The sequence below is a fragment of the Lucilia sericata genome, unplaced genomic scaffold (assembly GCF_015586225.1).
Source record: "Lucilia sericata isolate MDLA Ls3-8-SP2 unplaced genomic scaffold, ASM1558622v1 Contig000204F_arrow, whole genome shotgun sequence".
Lineage (NCBI taxonomy): Eukaryota > Metazoa > Arthropoda > Insecta > Diptera > Calliphoridae > Lucilia > Lucilia sericata.
This window is the reverse complement of record NW_023994232.1, coordinates 302,386-325,919: the sequence shown is the minus strand read 5'-3', so window position 1 is coordinate 325,919 and position 23,534 is coordinate 302,386. Positions and strand designations below refer to the sequence as shown.

Below are 23,534 nucleotides of genomic sequence, written 5' to 3'. Positions count from 1 at the left end.
AATAAGGAAATTTGTTTTGATTCTTTATATAAAGTATACGCATCAAAGAAAAATTGAGTAAATGAACCGCTTTTGGTAAATTTCAAACTAAATAATTTAAATTATAAATAAACAAGATCTATTTTATCTTTGCTTTATGTTTTCAGAGAGTTAATAATATATTTTACAAATAAGGGCATTCATCTGTATAAACATTAAAAATCTCTCAAAGATTGCTATTTATAATATTTTCATAGGTTTCTTTCATTTGAAACTAACTTTAACATACATAAGACAACATTCTCGTGTTGCGTTATAAATAAACAAAATGTTTTGCCAAGGCAACATTTAAAGGAATCAGTAAAAATCATTTTATACGACAAAATAGAGATACAAGATAATAGGAAAAATGTATACGAATTGAATTTACTTGATTTAAAATAACATTATTATTATTTAATAACTAAACGAAATAGTTATTGTTTTTAATATATTTTTATTTTCCCCTTTTTTTATTCAAGTCTATTTCCTTCAATTGTGGTTGAAAATTTTCCTTAAATAATGGAGGAAACGAAAATAATATTATTATCATTGAAACATTGACAATGACTAATTTACGATTGATTTCTGTTACAGATAATTTGATTTCAAATAGATATTTATTAAATTATTTGTGTAGTTATTATATTATTTTATGTTATAGAAAATAGGTTACAAATTTTGGTATGTCATATAATCAATTTCTATAAGAACTATTTTGTCTAAGATATTAATTTTAAAAACACATAAACACATAAAGAAATACTCCTAGTCCTCTATCGGGCCAGTTGTGCGGTCCTTTACCAATGCCTCAGGTGGGAATCGAACACACCACCTCCGGTCTACCAGACTAGAACACTAAGCACTAACCTACCGGAGGCCACATAATTCTATATTTGTTATAAACTAAAGTATTGGCATTTAATATCATTACAGGAATGTTTTTTGACGTTTTTGAGTTTGAATCGGTTTTAGGTGTTTTTTTAATTTATTAAGGGTACAAAAATATTGTGTTTATGGTTCGACAGTTTTTCTTTTTTGATTTTTTCAAAGTTTTTTTTATTTATTTTTACTTTAGTAACTTTTTATACCCTACACCACTTTAATGGTGAGGGTATATTGTTTTTTCTATTGTTCTATTGTTTTTATTGAAAATGGTTAAGACCGGTACATTATACCGTATAGGGCTTTTGAGCTCATAATTATGTTTAATATGTTGATGACTCTGCCGGATTTTGTAAAGATGACCTTTACCTCATGATAGAAAATTTGTTTTCTGAAAGAGGCTTAACTATGTAGCAATTATGTAAAATAAATCACATTCTATTCTCTTAACTGGTATAGGGTATTGTATGTATGGTATTGTATGGTCGGCCATGCCCTACTATAATTTCTTACCATAATCAGTATTATGGTCTGTAAATAACAGAGGTAGTGGTCACGTAAACTGAATAAATAAGTGTTTTGAAAAAGGTTCACCTTATAAATGTATGTTACTTAATTTTCTCCTGTCTTATTTTCCCCTTGGCAATTAGTGAATCTACTTCATTTCCATGAATGCTTTTAATTGAACTTGTCTCATGAAATAGAAAAAATCTAAAATAACAAAAAACTAATTAAATTGTTTACATATTGGGGATTGAAACCGTCTTCCACAATTTTCAACAAGATTCAACTCAAAATGTCAAAGTTTGACATTTTTTCCAATCATGTGTTATCTATGTAACTTATTACCTATAGTTCTTAACAATAGATGCTATTTCTTCGATCTTTCGGAAAAATATATTTACAAAATTTTGGACTTTTTTTGCAAAATTTTTTTTTTTGCTTTTTTTCTTGAAATGGGTCATTTTTATTATCTTTATTTTTTGCTCAAAAGAATGCTTTGATCTTAGATTCAGTAGCATTTTGGTCGTTTAGTGGGATGCGACCAAACGAATTAACATTTCCGACTTTAGACGATATTTTCACCCTTGAACTGATAATAAACAGTATTTAAAAGAAAAAAATACTAAATTTGACTATTTTACTTTTATCTACATTTTTATCCCCTTCTATAGCCTATATACGTATATCTATGTTCCAAATTGCAAGAACACTGGCCGTCGTTTAGGCGTGAATGAGGAACAAACTTACTTACAATATATTAGGATATTATAATATGTAAGTGCTGAAAAACTTCTGAAAGAAGTTTCTTTTTTGTTTACGTTTTCATGACCTCATTTTTTAACTCTAGTTTCTATACGCCTACTTACGTTTAAAAAAAGCGCATTGTTACATAACAAAGTGCAAAATAAATAAATAAAGAATAAGTAAAAAATTATAATTTTTTTTATATTCTACTTTTAGTCATTGCAGCTCACCATTTTTAATTATAATTACTTGTAGTTGTAATTCATTTTTGTTCAATTATAAGAAATTATAATTTAAAATCGAATTATAATTAAACAAATAACGTTAAAAAATTACTTTCGAATTACCTTTTTACCACATACAATTGAAATAGTTTTAAATAAAAATACAATTACAAAAAATTGGTAATACTTTAATTACAATTAAAAATGATTATAATTAGTAAAGGCTCAATTACATGTTATTGTAATTTAAAAACAAACGGTTAAATTAGTTCTAATATAATGCAATGAACAAATTTACTGGCATCCCATAGTATGTTTCTATTAGAACAAATGCATAAATTTCTTCCCACTATACTTGTGAACTATATTGTATTTTAAACTTTACTTTATAGTTTATTGTTTAACTTCAGTAGGAAACTTATATTCAAATGTTGTTCTTTGAAAATGTACATAAGTAAGAGTACTACATCCGGCTGTACCGAATCTTATAAACTCTTCCGTTTTTAAAAGTTCTAAAAAAAATAAATACATTTTTTACTTATTTTTAAAATTAAATTTTTTTTTAAGAAAATTTCCCCTCTCTGATATAAATTTTTTAAATGTGTATTGTTATTGATCTTTATTCAAAGTATGAAGCTGTTGTTGTTTTCTGGCGGATGCTTGCACATAAATTCTCATTTACTTACGTAATTTTCAGCGGCTGTCTCAGATTTGTTCTCCTGATCTTATCTCAGTTATTTATAGACCGATTTTTATGATTTTAAATAGGAAACTTCTAGAAAGCATGTCTGACAGAATTATTGCAGATATTGTATCGAAAAATATTGGGGTAATCAGAAAATTGATTTCACCAAGACAACAGACAGAAAAACAGACGATAGACAAACAGACCGACAGACAGACGAACATAGCTTAATCGACTCCGCTAGAAAAAACAAACGGAATGACAAGCTTATATACATTTGTATATACCCTTATAAAGAAGGTGAAGGGTACGATCATAATACATACTTGTAACATACATACACAGAGGAAAAAAATATACACGCCTGGTATCAAATTGACACCAAATTTTTAATAACATCCGTTGCCAAGTATGTATATACATACATACAACTACAACATGTAATGTAGACCACGCAACTTTGTCAACATTGCAAAAATTCGTTGTCGCAATCTAAACTTAATGCACATCCGTTATCTAAATGTTAACAAACGTAGTAAGCTCACTATTGGCAACGCATTTTGAGCTTACCACGTTTGTTAACTTTGAAATGGAATGTTTATTTTATAGATATTTAGCTGTAGCTTAAATTTAAGAGAAAAACTCATAAATGATAAAATAATATTCAATATATTCATTCTTCTCCTATATTTAAATTTTAAATACTTTTTCTGTGAAAAATTTCTTAACAAAATTCCTGAAATTAATCTTATTTATCTTATTTATACATTAATTCTGTATAAAGTGTTTTGTAATATTAAATTATTGTGGCATTATAATATGTTTTGTGGCATATGTAAATATTGTTAATGCCTGGTATTTATTTTGAATTAGATTCTACTTAATATTTATTACCACTTTTAATCTAAAGACCCATAAATAAAGCGAAAATGAATGTATGTATTTTTTCCTTTTTTTAATTTTTATCAAAAAATGAGCTTAATGTGTCTGTATGTCTTATTTCGCCTTTTTTGTTGCGGATATTATGGTTGTACTTGTCTCACAATCTAATTAACAATTATCTTATTTTGCCAGCAAGATTTTAAGGCTTAATATTTTTTCTTTGGCTCTTTCAAGTACAACAATTGACACAGCTAATTTAAAAACACAATGGGAATACGTCATTATTATATTTTATAAACAATACCACTGTTATATGTAGCTCTGTTCTTGTTCTTACTAAATTTGTAGGTGTTGCTGTTGTAAAATATTCTCGTACTTGCTGTGGAATAATGAAAAATACCAAATACATATATAAAATAATATGTGAACGTTACATATTTTTAAGAAATAATAAAAGAAGAAACCAGAAAAAAACTCTTGCACTTTTTGTCAGCTTGTTAACAAAGAAGAATTCCATATAGTATTTTTGTTTGTGTAAATAATGCTTTAAAGACATGAACACTTCTTTAACTTAGCTTATTCATATACATATACATATATTGTCATATGAATGTACATTAGAGTGGTCCAAATAAAATTTTTGTACCCACAAAACCTTTATGGTTAAAATAAAATTAAATAAGAATATTATGGTTTACTATGTACAGAAAGTTTTATTGAACTGGGATCAAAGTTCAATTTTGAAAATATTTTGCATTTTATTTCTTTAACCAATTCGTCGAAAAAATAACTTTGACACCAGTTCTGATAATTGAACCAGTCTACTATATATCTGTATATAAGGATGTCCCGTGGACCACTAGGACGATACGTATTAATGTAATAAATACGAGTAAAATATTTTTTTTAGTTCCCTATAGCGATTAAAAATCTTGTTCTCAGTACAATGTTTTCAAAAAAGTTGTCTGACATCTTTTTGAAATAGATCTCAAAAATTCCATAATTTTCCTACGAGAGATTTTTAAAAGGACTGTTCTTGGGATACTCTAATGTATACATTCATTTACTTCAATTTACTTCTCATGTCCATACGTCCGTCTTGCCTTTTAAGTTTAATTAGTCTATTTCAACTTTAGTTTACATTAAATAAGTTTTATTTTTCCAACTATATTCTGAAAACTTTGATTTTTGTGTTACGACATTATTGTAATCAAACAATTCTTAAAATTTGATATTAATTTTATTAATAAATTTTTATATCAACTTATTGAGTTTTATATATTATTAATGCCAGAAGCATTATCACTCACCGTGATAATCCTTAATATTATTATTAATCAAAGAATGATAATTAAAACTCTTAAAATAATAATAAATCAAATATCATGAATAGGATGAATAACATGAATCATGATTAATTTTTGAAAATTAAAAATAAAGCCATGGGCATCCGATTTTATTTGCTAAAAATTTTATCTTAAAGCAATAAGACAACAGTTAACAGGGCGTATAAGTAATTTTTATTATTATATACTTTCAACAGTTATACGCAACCATTATGTACTTAATAAAATGCTTTCAGATATTTCGTGTTGTGTTTTTAATTAATTGCCTTTAAATTTTAGCATTTTTTAAGTAACCCATTTCAAGTAGACAGGGCAACAAACAAACCTTAGTTGTATATAATTCATAAAGTGTTTATACAAAAAAGAAAAAAAAAAAAAAAAACAGCGAACAGCATCCAATTAAATTAATATAATTTTCCTTTGAAATTAATTAAATACAAAGTTGCTTAGAAAGTGTTAGTACGATTATTTACTTTCTTCAGCTGTAAAAATAAATATATATCTAAGAATTTAAATAAAAAAACAAGTTAGAGTGAAATATTCGGCTATGGCGAATCTTCCAATTATCGACTGATCGAAAAAATTTCTTCAGAATATACGCAAAATATACACATGTAGAATTTTCTAGCGATATCTTTCTCTTTTTATCAATAAAATTATCCGTTTAAGTAATTTTCGGAAGTGGACCTTATATGAGAGCCATGACCTACTACGGGGCTATCCAGGGAAAAATTTCCAGTAATATACAAAAACTTAATAATGCGGAATTTTATTCCGGTATCTTATTTATCAATGAAATATGTGATTTTTGGAAATGGATCTTATATGGGAGATATGACCATTTATGGACCGATCCGTAATCGGTATAGTCTTATATGTATATACAAAAACATATTTATATCGAATATTATTCCAATATCTTTATTTCTTAATTAGCTATGTGCATTTAAGTGATTTTTGGAAATGGACTTTATATGGTAGCTATGACCAATTACAAAGCGATCCGGAAAAAATTTCGCAGAATAATTTATATGTTCTTCAAACATATTAATGAGGAATTTTATACCGATATCATAGTAGGTAGTATGATTTCTGTTCATATTATATACATATTTGCAATATTTTTGAGGAAGTTATTCACGATAAATCGATTGCTACCATTTTGAACATAATTGATCCCTGAGTTAAAAAAATAAAATGTGACAAAATTCATCCAATTAACTATTGTAATTTCTGAGAAAACTGCTCAAGAATTAAAAAAGTAATGTTACTCATAACTTTTAGGTTGTAAAATGATTTTGCTGATTTTCAATACCAAACTCAACCGGAAAATAATGAACATTATGGGTGGATTTCTTTAAATGTTATTGTTGCATTTTATTGTGAGCGTGTTTTACATAGACAACCAGACGGACGGAATAAATCGACTCAGAATTTCATAAGGACCAAGATATATATACTTCTAGTCTCAGATGAATATCTATTGGTGTTACAAATGGAATGACAAATTTATATAAACCCTCTATCACCACTGATGGTGGTGGAGGGTATAAAACCGGTTTTCGATTAGTTCGAATAGTCCTTATATCAAAAAAATAGATTTTTGGTGGAAAATCAAAGTGATAACAGATTAACTTTATTTTGATTCTATCTCTTCTAGTTTCTAAGATAAATGGACTTTTATGTTTCCACTCAAATTATCGATATCTGGTGGGAAATCAAAGTGATCACAGATTATCTTTGTTTTGGCTCTATCTCTTCTAGTTTCCTAGATGAATGGCCTTATACGTTTTCACTAAAAAAATCGATTTTATGGAGGAAATCATAGTGATCACAGGTTAGCTTTATTTTGGCTCTATCTCTTCTAGTTTCCAAGATAAATGGACTTTGGTGTTTTCACTCAGAAAATCGATTTTTAGTAGGAGATCAAAGTGATCACAGATTATCTTTATTTTGGCTCTATCTCTTCTTGTTTCCAAGATTAATGAACTTTTATGTTTTCACTCAGAAAATAGATTTTTGTTGGGAAATAAAAGTGATCACAGATTACCTTTAATTTGGCTCTATCTTTTCTTGTTTCCAAGATAAATGGACTTTTGTGTTTTCATTCAGAAAATCGATTTTTAGTGAGAAATCAAAGTGATCACAGATTATCTTTATTTTGGCTCTATCTCTTCTTGTTTCCAAGATAAATAGACTTTTAGGTTTTGACTCAAAAAATTCGATTTTTGATAGGAAATCAAAGTGATCACAGATTATCTTTATTTTGGCTCTATCTCTTCTAGTCTCCAAGATAAATGGACTTTTATGTTTTCACTCAAAAAATCGATTTTTGGTGAGAAATAAATGTGATCACAGATTATCTTTATTTTGGCCCTATCTCTTTTTGTTTTCAAGATAAATGGACTTTTATGTTTCCACTCAAAAAATCTATTTTTAGTAGGAAATCAAAGTGATCACAGATTATCTTTATTTTGGCTCTATATCTTCTTGTTTCCAAGATAAATGGACTTTTATGTTTAAACTCAAAAAATTAGATTTTTGATAGGAAATCAAAGTGATCACAGATTATCTTTATTTTGGCTCTATCTCTTCTAGTTTCCAAGATAAATGGACTTTTATGTTTTCACTCAGAAAATCGATGTTTGTTAGGATCTCAAAGTGATCAGAGATTTAATTTATTTCGGCTCTATATCTTCTTCTTTCCAAGATAAATGGACATTTATGTTTCCACTCAAAAAATCGATTTTTGTTGGGAAATCAAAGTGATCACAGATTATCTTTATTTTGGCTCTATATCTTCTTGTTTCCAAGATAAATGGACTTTTATGTTTTCACTCAGAAAATCGATTTTTAGTATTAAATCAAAGTGAACGCAGATTATCTTTATTTTTGGTGGGAAATAAATGTGATCACAGATTATCTTTATTTTGGCTCTATCTCTTCTTGTTATTGACTTTTATGTTTTCACTCAGAAAATCGATTTTTGGTAGGAAATCAAAGTGATCACAGATTATCTTTATTTTGGCTCTATCTCTTTTTGTTTCCAAGATAAATGGACTTTTATGTTTTAACTCAAAAAATTATATTTTTGGTGGGATATCAAAGTGATCACAGATTATCTTTATTTTGGCCCTATCTCTTCTTGTTTCCAAGATAAATGGACTTTTGTGTTTCACTCAGAAAATCGATTTTTAGTAGGAAATCGAAGTGATCACAGATTATTTTTATTTTGGCTTTATCTCTTCTTGTTTCCAAGATAAATGGACTTTTATGGAAATCAAAGTGATCACAGATTATCTTTATTTTGGCTCTATCTCTTCTTGTTTCCAAGATAAATGGACTTTTGTGTTTTCACTTAAAAATCGATTTTTAATAGGAAACAGAAGTGATCACAGATTATCTTTATTTTGGCTCTATCTCTTCTTGTTTCCAAGATAAATAGACTTTTATGTTTTCACTCAGAAAATCGGTTGTTAGTAGGAAATCAAAGTGACCACAGATTATCTTTATTTTGGCTCTATCTCATCAAGTTTTCAAGATAAATGGACTTTTATGTTTTTGTTCAGAAAATCGATATTTGTTGGGAAATAAAAGTGATCACAGATTATCTTTATTTTGGCTCTATCTCTTCTTGTTTCCAAGATAAATGGACTTTTATGTTTTAACTCAAAAAAATCGATTTTTGGAAGGAAATCAAATCAAATATCTTTATTTTGGCTCTATCTCATCAAGTTTTCAAGATAAATGGACTTTTATGTTTTAACTCAAAAAATTCGATTTTTGATAGTTAATCAAAGTGATTACAGATTATCTTTATTTTGGCTCTAACTCTTCTAGTTTTCAAGATAAATGGACTTTTATGTTTTCGCTCAGAAGATCGATTTTTAGTATGAAATCAAAGTGATCACAGATTATCTTTATTTTGGCTCTATCTCTTCTTGTTTCCAAGATAAATGGACTGTTTTCACTCAGAAAATCGATTTTTAGTAGGAAATCAAAGTGATCGCAGATTATCTTTATTATTGTTGGGAACTAAAAGTGATCACAGATTATCTTTATTTTGGCTCTATCTCTTCTAGTTTCCAGGATAAATGGACTTTTATGTTTTCACTCAAAAAATCGATTTTTGTTGGGAAATAAAAGTGATCACAGATTATCTTTATTTTGGCTCTATATCTTCTAGTTTCCAAGATAAATGGACTGTTATGTTTTCACTCAAAAAATCGATTTTTGATGGAATATCAAAGTGATCACAGATTATCTTTATTTTGGCTCTATCTCTTCTTGTTTCCAAGATAAGTGGACTTTTAAGTTTTCACTCAGAAAATCGATCTTTATTTTGGCTCTATCTCTTCTTGTTTGCAAGATAAATGGACTTTTATGTTTTAACTCAAGAAATTCGATTTTTGATAGGAAATCAAAGTGATCACAGATTATCTTTACTTTGGCTCTATCTCTTCTAGTTTCCAAGATAAATGGACTGTTGTGATCACTCAAAAAATCGATTTTTGGTGGGATATCAAAGTGATCACAGATTATCTTTATTTTGGCCCTATCTCTTCTTGTTTCCAAGATAAATGGACTTTAATGTTTTCACTCAGCAAATTAATTTTTAGTAGGCAATCAAAGTGATCACAGATTATCTTTATTTTGGCTCTATCTCTTCTTGTTTCCAAGATAAATGGGCTTTTATGTTTTCACCCAGAAAATCGATTTTTGTTGGGAAATCAAAGTGATCGCAGATTATCTTTATTTTGGCTCTATCTCTTCTTGTTTCCAAGATAAATGGACTTTTATTTTTTCGCTCAGAAAATCGATTTTTGTTGGGATATCAAAGTGATCACAGATTATCTTTATTCTGGCTCTATCTCTTTAAGTTTCCAAGATAAATGGACTTTTATGTTTGCACTAAAAAATAGAATTTTGTTGGGAAATAGAAGTAATTACAGATTATCTTCATTTTGTCTCTATCTCTTCTTGTTTCTCAGATAAATGGACTTTTATGTTTGCACTAAGAAATAGAATTTTGTTGGGAAATAGAATTAATCACAGATTGTCTTCATTTTGTCTCTATCTCTTCTTTTTTCCAAGATAAATGGACTTTTATGTTTTCACTTAAAAGATTTATTTTTGTTGGGATATCAAAGTGTACACAGATTATCTTTTTTTTGGAGAGAAATCAAAATGATCACAAATTAGCTTTATTTTGGCTCCATCTCTTCTTGTTTCCAAGATAAATAGACTTTTATGTTTTCACTCAAAAAATCGATTTTTGTTGGGAATAAAAGTGATCACAGATTATTTTTATTTTGGCTCTATATCTTCTTGTTTCCAAGATAAATGGCTTTTATGTTTTCGCTAAAAAAAATCGATTTTTGATGGGGAATCAAAGTGATCACGGATTATCTTTATTTTGGCTCTATCTCTTCTAGTTTCCAAGATAAGTAGACTATTATGTTTTCGCTCGAAAAATCGATTTTGGCTAATATCTTCCCTATTTATAAACCGAATTTGATGATTTTAAATAGAGTTCTATTCGATTGTATGTCTGATAGAATTATTGAAGAATCGGCTCTCGGCTCGGTGGTCTTCTGAAAACCGATTTCAACATACACAGGAATAGACAGACGGACATGGCTAAGTCGACTCCGCTATTTAATGGATCCAGAATATATATACTTTATAGGGTCGGAAAATTATATTATAGAAATTTCAAATTGAATGATGAACTTATATACACTCCTATTACTAAGGTGAAGGGTATAATAAGTAAAACGTAATCTATCACGTACAGCAAAGAGACGTTAGTAAATCTCTTAATTAAAGCCGTTGTTAATAGTAAAGTGTAGCAAATGTTAAGGACGTTTATATCTACATAAAATATTAGAAGCATATTTTTAGATGAACTGTATACATACCTTTTGAAGAATATTATTTATGAACTGCTTATCTAATTTAATTGACAATATATTGAACTAATATCAAAGATATCTTTTTTAAAACCTATCTTCATTGTACTTCTAAAATGTTTAACCTTTACCAATATGTATTGCGGCCTAGAGATTGTATTTAATTTGTTGCAGACAAATAAACAATTATTTTTTATTTATTACACCCTCATAAATAAAAGTAACAAATAAATAAATATAAATAAAAAACGACCAAACATAGAATTTATTTATTTTTATATTATTGTTTATTTTTATATCAACATTTTATGTTGGCGATACATTTATACCACGATTTACACGAAAGAAAAGTTCATGAAAATTTAAAGCTTTCTACTTTTCTTTAATTTTTACATAATTTGCCCACTGTTGAATGCATTTTTTTGCAAAAAACAAACGCCTAAAGGAATTTTATATATGTACACTGCTCTAAACTACTTATTAGACAACCTGAGTGAAAAGAGCTGACTGACCTTGGCTACATAGTTAAACAAAAGAACGTAAATATTATGCAAATACATATTAATACAATAGAAAATAACTACTAAAAATGCAAAGCAAAAGGAACAAGATTAAAAGCATTGTTAGGTTTAAATTTAAAAGCAACTTTTGAGTTTCTACAAATAAAAAAAAATATTCAACACAAAAACGCATAAACATTTTAACAAACAGCTTGTTGGAACAAACAATTGTGTAAAGCTTCATTAAACAAAAATACAGCATGGTACAACATGCAGTACGGTAGGATGGCTAGAAAGTATGCATCCTGTCTGCAATTAGACCACATACATTTACGCACAAAGAAAGTCAAATATGCAATTTTTATTTCTACTTCATTCTCTGCTATTCTAACAAGAGAATTGGGTCGTTGATAATCGTAAAACGTAAAATAGCCCCAAGAATGTTGTTATACAGGTATTTTTACGTTTGTGATTTATTTTTACATTTGAAGTAAAGAATGGGGGTGTAAGAGATAATTTTTCCATAGTAGTGTTCAACTGATTTAAAGTTTTAAAAATATAAATTTAAAAAACTAGGATTAAAAACTGAATAACTCACGCATCGTATAAGAATAATTATAGCCACCATTGAAAAAGATAGGGGGAATTGATTTTGTCATTCTGTTTGTAACTTATTGGGTCATAGACCCGAAAAAGTATATATGTTCTGGGTCCTTTTTAAATTCTAAGACGATCTAGTCATGTCCGTGCATCTGTCTGTAGAAAGCTCGATAGTGTCCGAACGAAAAAAGCTAGGGGGATCCAATTTTAAACAAATTTTTCAATAACTGTTTTAAAAGTACGAGTATATCAATGAAATTCGACATAAATAAGTTTTATATGAACGAAAATCTTTCTATCATATATTATGAGGATCGGTTCTTTATTGATTTTATCCCCTATATAAGGTCCCTTCAGAATATGTCTTTAACGCTCCACTGTAGACCATTTTTTGATGTGGAGGTCAAATATCATTCTTTATTTATAAACAGCTAAACGGTTGAACCGATTTTAGTAAAATTCACAAAAATTTTAGATGTTCCAGGTCCCATGCCCATATACTAAATACGGATTAAAATATGAGAGCTATTTATTTGAAACTTCAATAGCTAGAGTCCTAAAATTTTGTACTGACAACTTTGACATCTATATAAACATTTTAAAAAACAATTTTGCAGACTGGCATTTGCGGGCGTGGCATCTTCCATATTAGTCAAATACATACTAAAATTCATATATCCAGGAAATTATAACAGCAAGACTCCTCAAAATTCCCCGGTCAACTTTTACATCCGTATAAACATTATAGAAAAAATATGCAGACTAGAATTAGTGGGCGTGGTATCATCCATATTAATTTCTATATCTGAGAAACTATAATAGCTAATGTGACCAAGTTTTGTACTAGTAACATAAGTTTCAATATGAATTTTTAGGGAAAAAATGGGCAATCTAGAATCAGTGGCATCTCTCTTAAGCTATTAACTAAAATATAAAGAAATACGAAAAATAAGAAGATTTCTATTTTAGTAATTTATAAATTTAAAACTGACACTTTAAAGTGTTATTGTCTAGTCTTTTATTTCGTCTAAATACACTTGTAGTAAGCATATAAAATACTAATTTATTTTAAAATATATTTTACAAAAATATATGTTTTTATGTAATTTAAATATCGCATTTTTATGACACATTTTGTTATAAATTTTCCCATAAAAATACATTTAAATTATTGTAAAATCTCTAGTATATGTCCCGTTTTTTATGATGCCCGGTTTTTATGATTTACCGTAGATTTTCTCAACAGCGACATATGTATCCCAGGAAAAACTTACATTGAAAAGTAATGAGTTAGCTAATAAAACCTCTTTTCACTACTTTTTCATTAGCATTTTGAGTCATTATTTTAATACGGTGATGTCATTGGAGGCAAGTACTTCTACGCTCGCTTACAAATGCAATTTCTCTTATAAAACAGTTGTTGAGTAAGTTCCCAGCAAAAACTCGGTAATGGGTTGTACTTCCATAACCACTTACTTTTCAATGACTATTACTTACCGTCTGTATTATATGGAAATATTCTAGTAATGACTTTCTTATAATCTGATATAGAAGTACTTTATTTTCGGCTTTGTAATTTTGTTTGCACATTTTATTTAATTGTGTGTTATTAATTTGTATGTGAAAACTATTTGACTAACAAACCGAGGTCCCTTGTTCGCATTCTAGCAGGCTCTTTTTTTATTTAAAAATAAAACAACTTACTAAGAGAAATTGCAAGTACTTCTTTAACCCCCTATTTTTAAACGAGCATGGAAGTACTTGCCTCCAATGACATCACCGTGTTAAAATAATGACTAAAAATGCTAATGAAGAAGTAGTGAAAGGAGGTCTTATTAGCTTTTTAACTCATTACTTTTCAATGTTAGTTTTTCCTGGGTTGTTTTGTTTTTTAATAATAAAATGAGCCAGCTAGAATACGAACCAGGGACTTCGGTTTGTTAGATATAAAATGTGCAAACAAAATGACTAAACCGAAAATAAAGTTTCTATATCAGATTATGTGAAAGTCATTATAAGAGAGTCATTACTTCAAAGTAATGCAGACGGTAAGTAGTAGTCATTGAAAAGTAAGTGGTTATGGAAGTACAACCTATTACCGATTTTTTGCTGGGATATACCCACAAAATTTTACTAAAGAAGATAAACATGAGTTTGTTACCATTAGATACTTTAGTAAGTATGAGAAATTATTTTATGCCTTTAGGTAAGTCCGCATGGAGATATTTATTGTTATAATATTCTGTGCATTTTAGATGTGAGTATTCACTACACGTAATTCTCGTAAGTTTAATTCTTGGAAAATGAAACAAACACATAGATACCCACGCATACAATTCTTAAATATTTCCTTAAAGGAAAATAAGAAATTACACTTACAAAGATGTGAGATAATGAACGAAAACAAGTTTTTAGTTAATGTTTAAGGAAAAGTAAAGTATATTTAGTTGGACTATTTAAAGCTATTTCTAGAAAATAGTCTGTATCAATCATGAACCTCAAAAGGAGAAATTAAAGTCATCAATCAAACTTTGGGTAGATTTATTAAGGTTTTTATATTTTGTTAAAGATTTTGTGTATATAACACTGATCTGGAACTATTATTGTTACGAGATTTGTAAGAACCAGGAATATAATTTTTATTACAATCAATATTTTATTGTTCACCATGTACTTTATTTAAGTAATCCCTGGCTTTCAGAGAAAGTTTGCAGTCCATTGCAATTTTTCTTGTTTTTTCTGGTTACTAAATATTACCAACGTTTTGTATTTGTATAACATTTTTGTTCTGTTTTACACTTGTTTTTAGGCATATTTTTTATTTGTTTTCCATGGCCATTGAGAAAACAAGAACACAAATTTTGTAATTTTCACCCTCTGGGGAATTCTGCATAATTTATTTTATTTTACATTGTTATTTGCTTTACTATTTTTGGTTTATTTAGTGCAAATATTTTAAGATAATAAATAATTTTAAAATATTTCTCAAACAATAGACCCTGCTTAAGTCCCGAAGCCATAAACATTTTAAAGAAGTAATGAAATTCATACATATTTTCATAAATAAGTAAATTATAAAAACACTTATGAATTGAAAGAGTCTTGTTCGCGGAAAATTTTCTGGGAAACAATAATTTAATTTTTAAACTAAAACTAGAAAAAAACGTATTTTACTACAAAATTGCACAATGAAGTTATATTTGATAAATATCAATTGTGTTTTCTCTTTGTCACTTTTGCCATTAGTAATGTATACATTAGGGTTATAACCAAAATTATGCACTATCACTACGTGGCGGGCAGTAGTGTTCTAATAATGAAAACTATTTTTTTGGGTCATTTTGGTGCAAAAATCTTCCGCGGCAAATTTATTTTCTAAAACTATTCAGAAACAAATTTTTAATAGTATAATCACAAGTTTGGGTCCTAAATTTTGAAGAAGGATAAATACCGCAGGACCTATACATACTTTTTTCTGTGTAAATGTCGTGGTCAAACAATGACACTTGTTTGTATTGAAAATTGCGATTTTGTATAATCTATATTGAGTGGTTAGGGCCGATTTAAAATTTTATAAAAGTTATAACCCTAGTATACATTTTATTTGAGAGAATTTTATTTTATTTTATTTCATTTTAGCTGCTTCAGTCGCTGTTTCATCGTGGACTTTGGTGGCAATATCATGTGAACGTTATTATGCCATTTGTCATCCACTACGCTCAAGGACATGGCAGACTATAAATCATGCATATAAAATAATTGGTTGCATTTGGTTTGGCAGCATCGTTTGTATGGCACCAATAGCTATTTTTAGTCAATTGATACCGACAAGTCGTCAGGGTAAGTAAACTTGTTTGAAATAGTATAATAATCAAGATAAGTTTAAGTTATTTATTGTACTATTTGAAATAAGACACCGTAGTGAATATAGAACTATTTTGAAGAGGTTACATATTTTCACAAATATTGTTTTTCAACACATTAAAGAAATAGCTGTCTAAACTATTTGGAACAATTTTTGCTATGATCAATAGGTAATAAGTTACATAGAGTGAAAGAAATACATGTTTGGCAAAAATGTTAGACTTTGACCCATTGTAATTCAGAAAGTTCTTGACCGATAATGTTGACAAATTGTGTATAAGATTCTATCCAATAGGACTAAAATTCTGATCGGAAGACATCGATATCAATGAAAATGAAGCGAATATTTCATATAGGATTCAAATTTATATTTTCGACTAAACAACTATTAACATTTACATCGTTTGATCGTTTTAATATTTGTGTAAAATTACACCCCTCTATTGTCTCCCACTTTGTTCTTGACTACGTCGTTTTAGAATCAATAAACGACTCTGATGGTATGTGGAAATAGTTTGAGAGATTTTTAATGCAGAATTTTTACAAACTTTACCATGTCAAACTGTTGCTTTTAGCACTTTCATTATTTATTTATCAATTAATTAAGATAAAATAACAACGAAATATAAGTTCTGCTTGAATGCAAATCAACTGGTAAAGTCATAACGATTCACGATGTTATAATAATCATTATCATTGTACACTGGTGCACCACATCCATTAACATGACGTTGAAGTGATGAACACCAATAAATAATGCAAATACTCTCAAGTTTTATCATTAAGTGTCACCGACAACGGACATTCATACAAACTTTCAACAAATGTCCATCAGTAATAATTTTACTTTTTTGTGAGATAAATATGTTTGCAGAAATATGAAAAAAAAAAACATGAAACAAACAAATAAGGAAATTTAATTAATTTGCTTTAAAGAGAAAATTAAAAAAAATAAAAAAAAATTTGAGAAAATAATATAGATTTTATTTTTGATTTCCAACGCCAACGTTTATTTCTGTATGAACATTTTAAAAACGTTTGCTTATATTCAAGCCTTTAAGTAATAAATAATTTATGATGAAATTTAAAACCAAAAATTATTTATTTATACATATGTATTGAACGAAAAACACAACTGCAAAAAATATTAACAATTTGTTTTTTATTTTCATTCTATTTTAGGTTTACGAAAATGTCGCGAACAGTGGCCAGAGGAAGCAGTTGGCTATGAACGTTTCTATAACATATTTTTAGATCTCGTACTGTTGGTGTTACCTTTGGGCATATTATGTGTGGCATACATTCTAATAACACGCACATTATATATGGGAATCAAGGATGAAAAAGCACTTATATTTGGTAATAAAAACAATAATGTGACCCATGGTGCTACAGGCGAATCCAAAATTTACACACAAGTTGAGGCTGAAATGAAAACACCAACTGTATTTAATTTGAACATGTCATTTCGATATCAGACACGTAAAGGCACTGCTAGTACTCTGACAGGATCAGGTACAGTCGCTGGTTGTGTCAACAATGGTGATACATTGCAAACAATGAAATCAGCAACAAATAATTGTAGAGAAACAAAATATTGTACAAGCAGCAGTACAGGAGCAGAAAATAAGTATTCAGCCATGGGTTCAATTTCACCTTCAGCAGCAGGTGTAGTATACGGTAGAAGAGGTTTGTGTTACGATTCTTCGGCAAACATTCAAGCGGAAACTGAAATATCATTTAAGGAAACAAAAGAGCAAAGTAATAATCTACAAACACAATCAACCTTGCGTCAACATTGTAATGGTACGTATGTATGTATATATTTTTATATATATTTTAATCTAAAGAAATGCTGCGAAGAAAACACATATGTACATATGTATGTAAGTAAAATAAAATTGATGAACGATTACTGTTGCATGTGGTGCATTCAAGGTGGCAGTTTCTTATAAAAACATACATATGCAAAGAGAGTAGCTCATTGTTTGCTCTACAGAAATGATGTCTGGAAGAAATTTAATCAATGTAATTACTTTACTTAATAATATTGTGTTAGTTTTTCTATTAATATGTAGCAGAACATAGCAAAATTTAATTTAATGGATAACAGAAAAATTAATTCATTGATTATCCATAACTAGAATATGGGTAGTTGGAAATTTAGCCCAAATATAAGTTCTCTTTGAGAAAATTATTTAACTTAAATTCCTGTTTAAAATTTTATAAGGATCAGTCCCCAAAGGACCTTACATTATATGAGCAAAAAAAAAAAATTACTATTATAATTAAAAAATGTTAATGTAAGTAGATTATTTTATAAACATTTTTAATCACTTTTCGGAAAAAGAGCTTTGTTAATTACTTCTTGTGCTTTGAGTTTTACGTCTGTAAACGATTGCAATAAATTTATTATTTCAGAAGCCGTGAATACATTGTAATAATTGACAATAATATTTACAAAGATAAACTTTATTTGTTTGTAGTTTTCATTCTTTATCTATTCACTTCATGAATAAACAAATTAATTTCTTCTGCAAACACATTTAATTGGTGGATATAGAAAAAGAAAATGAACAAATAATTGTTGAAAAACAGTTGTTATCATTGAATTGTTGAAGCATGTTAAACTAACCATTCATTCACTAATTAAGTTTTTCTTTTGTCATTCAATTAATCTTTTATTGACAATTCAACAAAGGGGAAAAAGGCATTACAGAAAACAACTGACAATGATATGAAATGTATTTTTTATTTAAAAAATACTTGGTTAGTTAACGTTAGTGGTTTCAGTTTTTATATTTTTTTAAGTATGCTAAATGATAACTTAAGGTAATCAATTCCTAACTATTATTTCTTTGTTAAAATTTATTGGAATGTTTAGTAAAGTTTTATCGAATATTGTATTTAAATGTTATTTATATTTTACAAACTTATGAAATTATTTATTATTTCAATAGTAAAAAAAACTCTCAAACCTAAGATCAAGGTTTTAGTATTAACCGCTTTAATTTAAAAGGAGCTGAAGTAATTTAATCTATTAGTATATAGATAACTATTCTTTTTTATTTAATTTTTATTTGATGTTTTTAAAAAATGTCATTTATTTATATGTCCAAAAACTTAATGAACAAAAACTTAATGAACAACTGATAGAATTTTGCAAAAAACTGACATGGTTGAGCAATCAAATAAAAATACTGCAAAATTAAAAAGTAAAAATACATAAAAAAGAAAAACATTTAAGAAAGCATATGCCATAGGTATGGCCGACCATAGGGTATGCTACACCACTTATGAAATTTTTTCTGTTATAAGCAAATTATGGTCGTTTCATTTTCTGAGGGGGACTTTGTATGGCTGAAATGAGTCTCATTTAGTCTTATACATATAGAACTGAGTTGTACCGATTTAAAAAAAATAACAGTTAACATAATTCCGAGCTCCAAAAAGCTATTCGGGAAGTACAAATCAGCACAAACCCATAGTACCTTCTCCACTACAGTGGCGTAGGGTATAAACAGTATTGAGTAACAAGCAAATACTAAAATGCAATTAAATAAACTACAAGTATTACAGCAGAAATAAAGAACAACATTGAGGTATTTATTATTAGAATTGTATTTGGTCTTAGTTTCTAGATTGCTTTCTACAATTTGTATGCTATTATATAGTCAATATTGTGTTTTACCAGTGTCATTTGTCTTTGACCACAAATTACATAAAAGACCATCAAATATTATTGAAATTTTGTCAAAAGTTAGAAAATCATTCTTTTTGTTGGTAAAAACAGAAAAATCCTTGTGGAATATATGAACTGAATGTGAAGAGAAATTTGAGTTGGGTAATAGAGTTATTCTAACACAATGGCAATGTGTTATTATATTTTCTAAAAAAAATTTTAAATATTGTTTAAATTGGTCTTCTTAGCTTATCTTCCTTAATTCTTTAGTAACAAAAATGTCTTGATTATTTTTTATTTTTGTTTTATTATTTGCAGATGATATTTCTCAACTCGGTGCTTGTAGTGTAGATAAAACAGTAGCCACTTCTGCAATGACAACAGCTAATAGACGTAAATTTGTGACAAAATCAAACGATGGTCGTCAACTACAATTGTATTGTATGCGATCAGCATCTGTGAAATCGTTGAATCGCAACAGTAGTAAAAATAAAGCAGAGAGGCAGGATGCAGCATCCTCATCATGCTACTCACTAAATACAATGCCAACAACACACATCACTAGATTACAGCCAAGGCAAAGTTTTAATCAAAAGCAACAGCAGTTGCAATTTCATCAACAACAGCAGCAAATGAGTGGTGTAGTGGAAAAGCGTAAATTGAATTCAATGCCCAGTTTACGCATCACGGAGTCGGCACTAAGAAGGTGAGTGAGTTGGAGTATATTTCGTTAATTTTAAAAAGTTTGATTTTTATTGAATGGTTTAAAGACAAAATCAATAATCTTCACTTTTTTAAGAACTTGAAGTAAAATTTCATGTAATTAAATATTAGTTCAAAATTAAGAGATAAAACATTTTAAAGTTTGTGTTGTTTCTGAAGCGATTTCAATGGCGCAAAATTTATATTAAGTTTAAGTATTGACAATAAGTATCAGTGATTTTTAGTGTAATTTTCTCACATTTTCAGTGCAATTGTTGAATTTTATGAAATATATATTCACAAGTGTTGAATTTGCTGCTTTTGCAACTATGCTTCTTTTTATATAATTTTAAAGCTTTTGTTAGTTATAGTCCAACATCGTCTGGCGCAAAATTTAAAAGAATGGTAAAGAGAATTGTTAACTCATCTGGAAATAAACAAAGAATTTAGTTGAAAATAAGTTGAAATTCTTTGGAATATTTCTTTTTTATACTTGCGTTTACATCAACAAAAAATTTATTCAATTCACAACCTCTTTGTATCAACGTATCTTGTGTATTTTCGTAGAATTGTACACGATTGTAAAAGTTTTGTTATTAATTTTCATTGAAAAAGCTCGTATGTATTTTACGTTTGTTTTTTGTACGTTGATTTATGTTGTATTCAATGTCAAACTATCATTCTCATGTGAATGTTAAATTTTTGAAAAGACCAAATAAAAAAGTGAAAAATTAAGTAAATATTTAAAAAAGTTCTGTGAAATAAAATGAACAATTTTTTACAATATAAAAGTGTAATTGGCTGTTCACAAGCAGTTATCGGATTTCCGTATTTCAATAAACTCTAAAAAAACAAGTAGTAACTTTTTTTAATTGCATGAAATATATATACTATTAGAATAGTTGATACTGGTGCGTATGATAAATGTGTATTTAAGTTTTACAAAATATTCATTATACGTTTCTCTGGTTATAAAACATAGTAAGACGTTTATGATATTGTCTTCATAATAAAAATTATTCTTTCTTTTTATTCCTCTCGAACAGATCAAATCTTGAAAAGAATTTGGAGAGTAAAAAACGTGTCGTGAAAATGCTGTTCGTTTTAGTTTTGGAATTCTTTATTTGTTGGACACCCTTGTATGTTATCAACACGATGGCCATGTTTATAGGTCCAGCCATCTATGAATATGTGGACTATACAACGATAAGTTTTTTCCAACTTCTGGCCTATTCATCAAGCTGTTGTAATCCCATTACCTATTGTTTCATGAATGCCAGTTTTCGTCGAGCTTTTGTGGATACCTTTAAGGGGATGCATTTAAACGGTGGCAGTTTTTGGCATAAAAGTTCAAAAGCTACCACAAATTTATCAGTAGCTGGCAATTCAATTGCTATGGCCAATAGTTGTACTGTGGTGACGGCGAACACTGTCTTAGACAGTCCAAGACTTTGAAATAATTGTGAAAGTGTGTGAGTGTCGAAGACAACGAATATAAATTCTATTCAACTAAATCAAACATCTGTTTTTTAGTTACTTTTATAGAAGAATAAAAAAATTTACAAATGCACAAAGTTATAAAAAAATCTTCATCCAATAGTGTTTTGAAAATATCTCTAAAACTAACATTTTTTATGAATTAATATTTTTTATTTAAAACGTAAATTCAATGATTTTGCACTAAATATTGTATATATACGCCAGTTTAGAAATCAATAATCTTTTGAAGTAAAAGTTTGATAAAACAAGTTTTAGCTGGAAAGTAAGTCTAGGCATTTTGCCAGGGATTCATTGAGTTTAAAAAATTCTTGTGGTAATTATTTTTAACTGAGAAGTCAAACTTCTCAAGGGTTGTAAAATTCAGAAAACAGTTGTGATTTTAACCCTAAATTGAATCATAAAACAACTATAAAACATAAATCAACAAAAATAAATCTAATATGTGTTTAAACTAAAAAACTATTAAATTATAAATAAATCAAACTAAAAAATAATCTCTCTAAAATCTAATCAATGTATATATTTACATATGTATGTATATGAACAACATATTTACATGTACATGTATCATTTCTAATCGAACATTTTATTTGCTTATGATAGATTTTTCATTTTGTATATAAATACTTCTATAGAAAAAATATTAAACTAACTAAAAAATAAAACTGAAATAATAAACATTTATGTACTATACAACTATTAAAATATTATTCTAATACCATAAATATCTATGACAACAAATAAATATAAATCACTTTTAAGAAAAAATTAAAAATGAAAACAGATACAAATCTCTTTTAAATTATATGGAAAACATAAACACTGACATAATCAAAATGTTGTTAACAATAAATAATGGTGGCATGGTATAATACAGTAAATTGTGTCATACAGTATCTATGAAAATGGTGATATTTTGAAAAGTTTCGATGTAATGACTAATTATTACACTTTTAAGTTGTTGTGTAATATATTTGAATACCATGTTTCTTTTTATATCAAGGATCTCATAGTAGACTTTTTTGTTGGTCATAATATTGTAGGATTTTATGACATCTTCCCTAAAATATAATAACAAATTGTTTATATTATAAATATATATATTTTTTTGTTAACAACAAATGTTTCAATTAAAATATTATTAAATTTATGTACATAAATAATGCCTACTTATTCATTAAAACTTTCCAAATGAAATACAAATTTTAATAAAACTATTTGATTTAATAAGTAATATTTTCTATGTCGTACGATTATTTTTGAGATGGAGGTAAGTAAATAAATATATAAAGTTAAATTATTAAAAGGAGACAAAGTATGCAAAATAAACAATATTTTTCCCCTATTTGTTTGCATTTCATGGTTTTGGTTCAACAATTAATCTTCATAACTTTTTCGAAAACAAAGAAAAAATGCTGAAATTATTTTTTAATCGATTTTATTATGTTCGTCCATCTGTAACCTAATAACCAATTTGATCCAAAGA

At 27.8% G+C, this 23,534-nt stretch overlaps 1 protein-coding gene across 2 annotated transcripts in view; it reads left to right on the top strand.

The window, feature by feature from the left end:
- Positions 1-23,208, top strand: part of LOC119602001 (5-hydroxytryptamine receptor 2A-like) — a 33,911-nt gene extending 10,703 nt beyond the window's left edge. For both annotated transcript variants that reach the window (XM_037953306.1, XM_037953305.1), the window contains 4 exons: positions 15,940-16,140; positions 17,347-17,970; positions 20,165-20,552; positions 21,595-23,208. In XM_037953306.1, coding sequence (XP_037809234.1) covers positions 15,940-16,140; positions 17,347-17,970; positions 20,165-20,552; positions 21,595-22,003 — 1,622 coding nt within the window. In that variant the 3' untranslated portion in view covers positions 22,004-23,208. The remainder of the gene's footprint in view (positions 1-15,939; positions 16,141-17,346; positions 17,971-20,164; positions 20,553-21,594) is intronic.
- Positions 23,209-23,534: the final 326 nt, after the last annotated feature.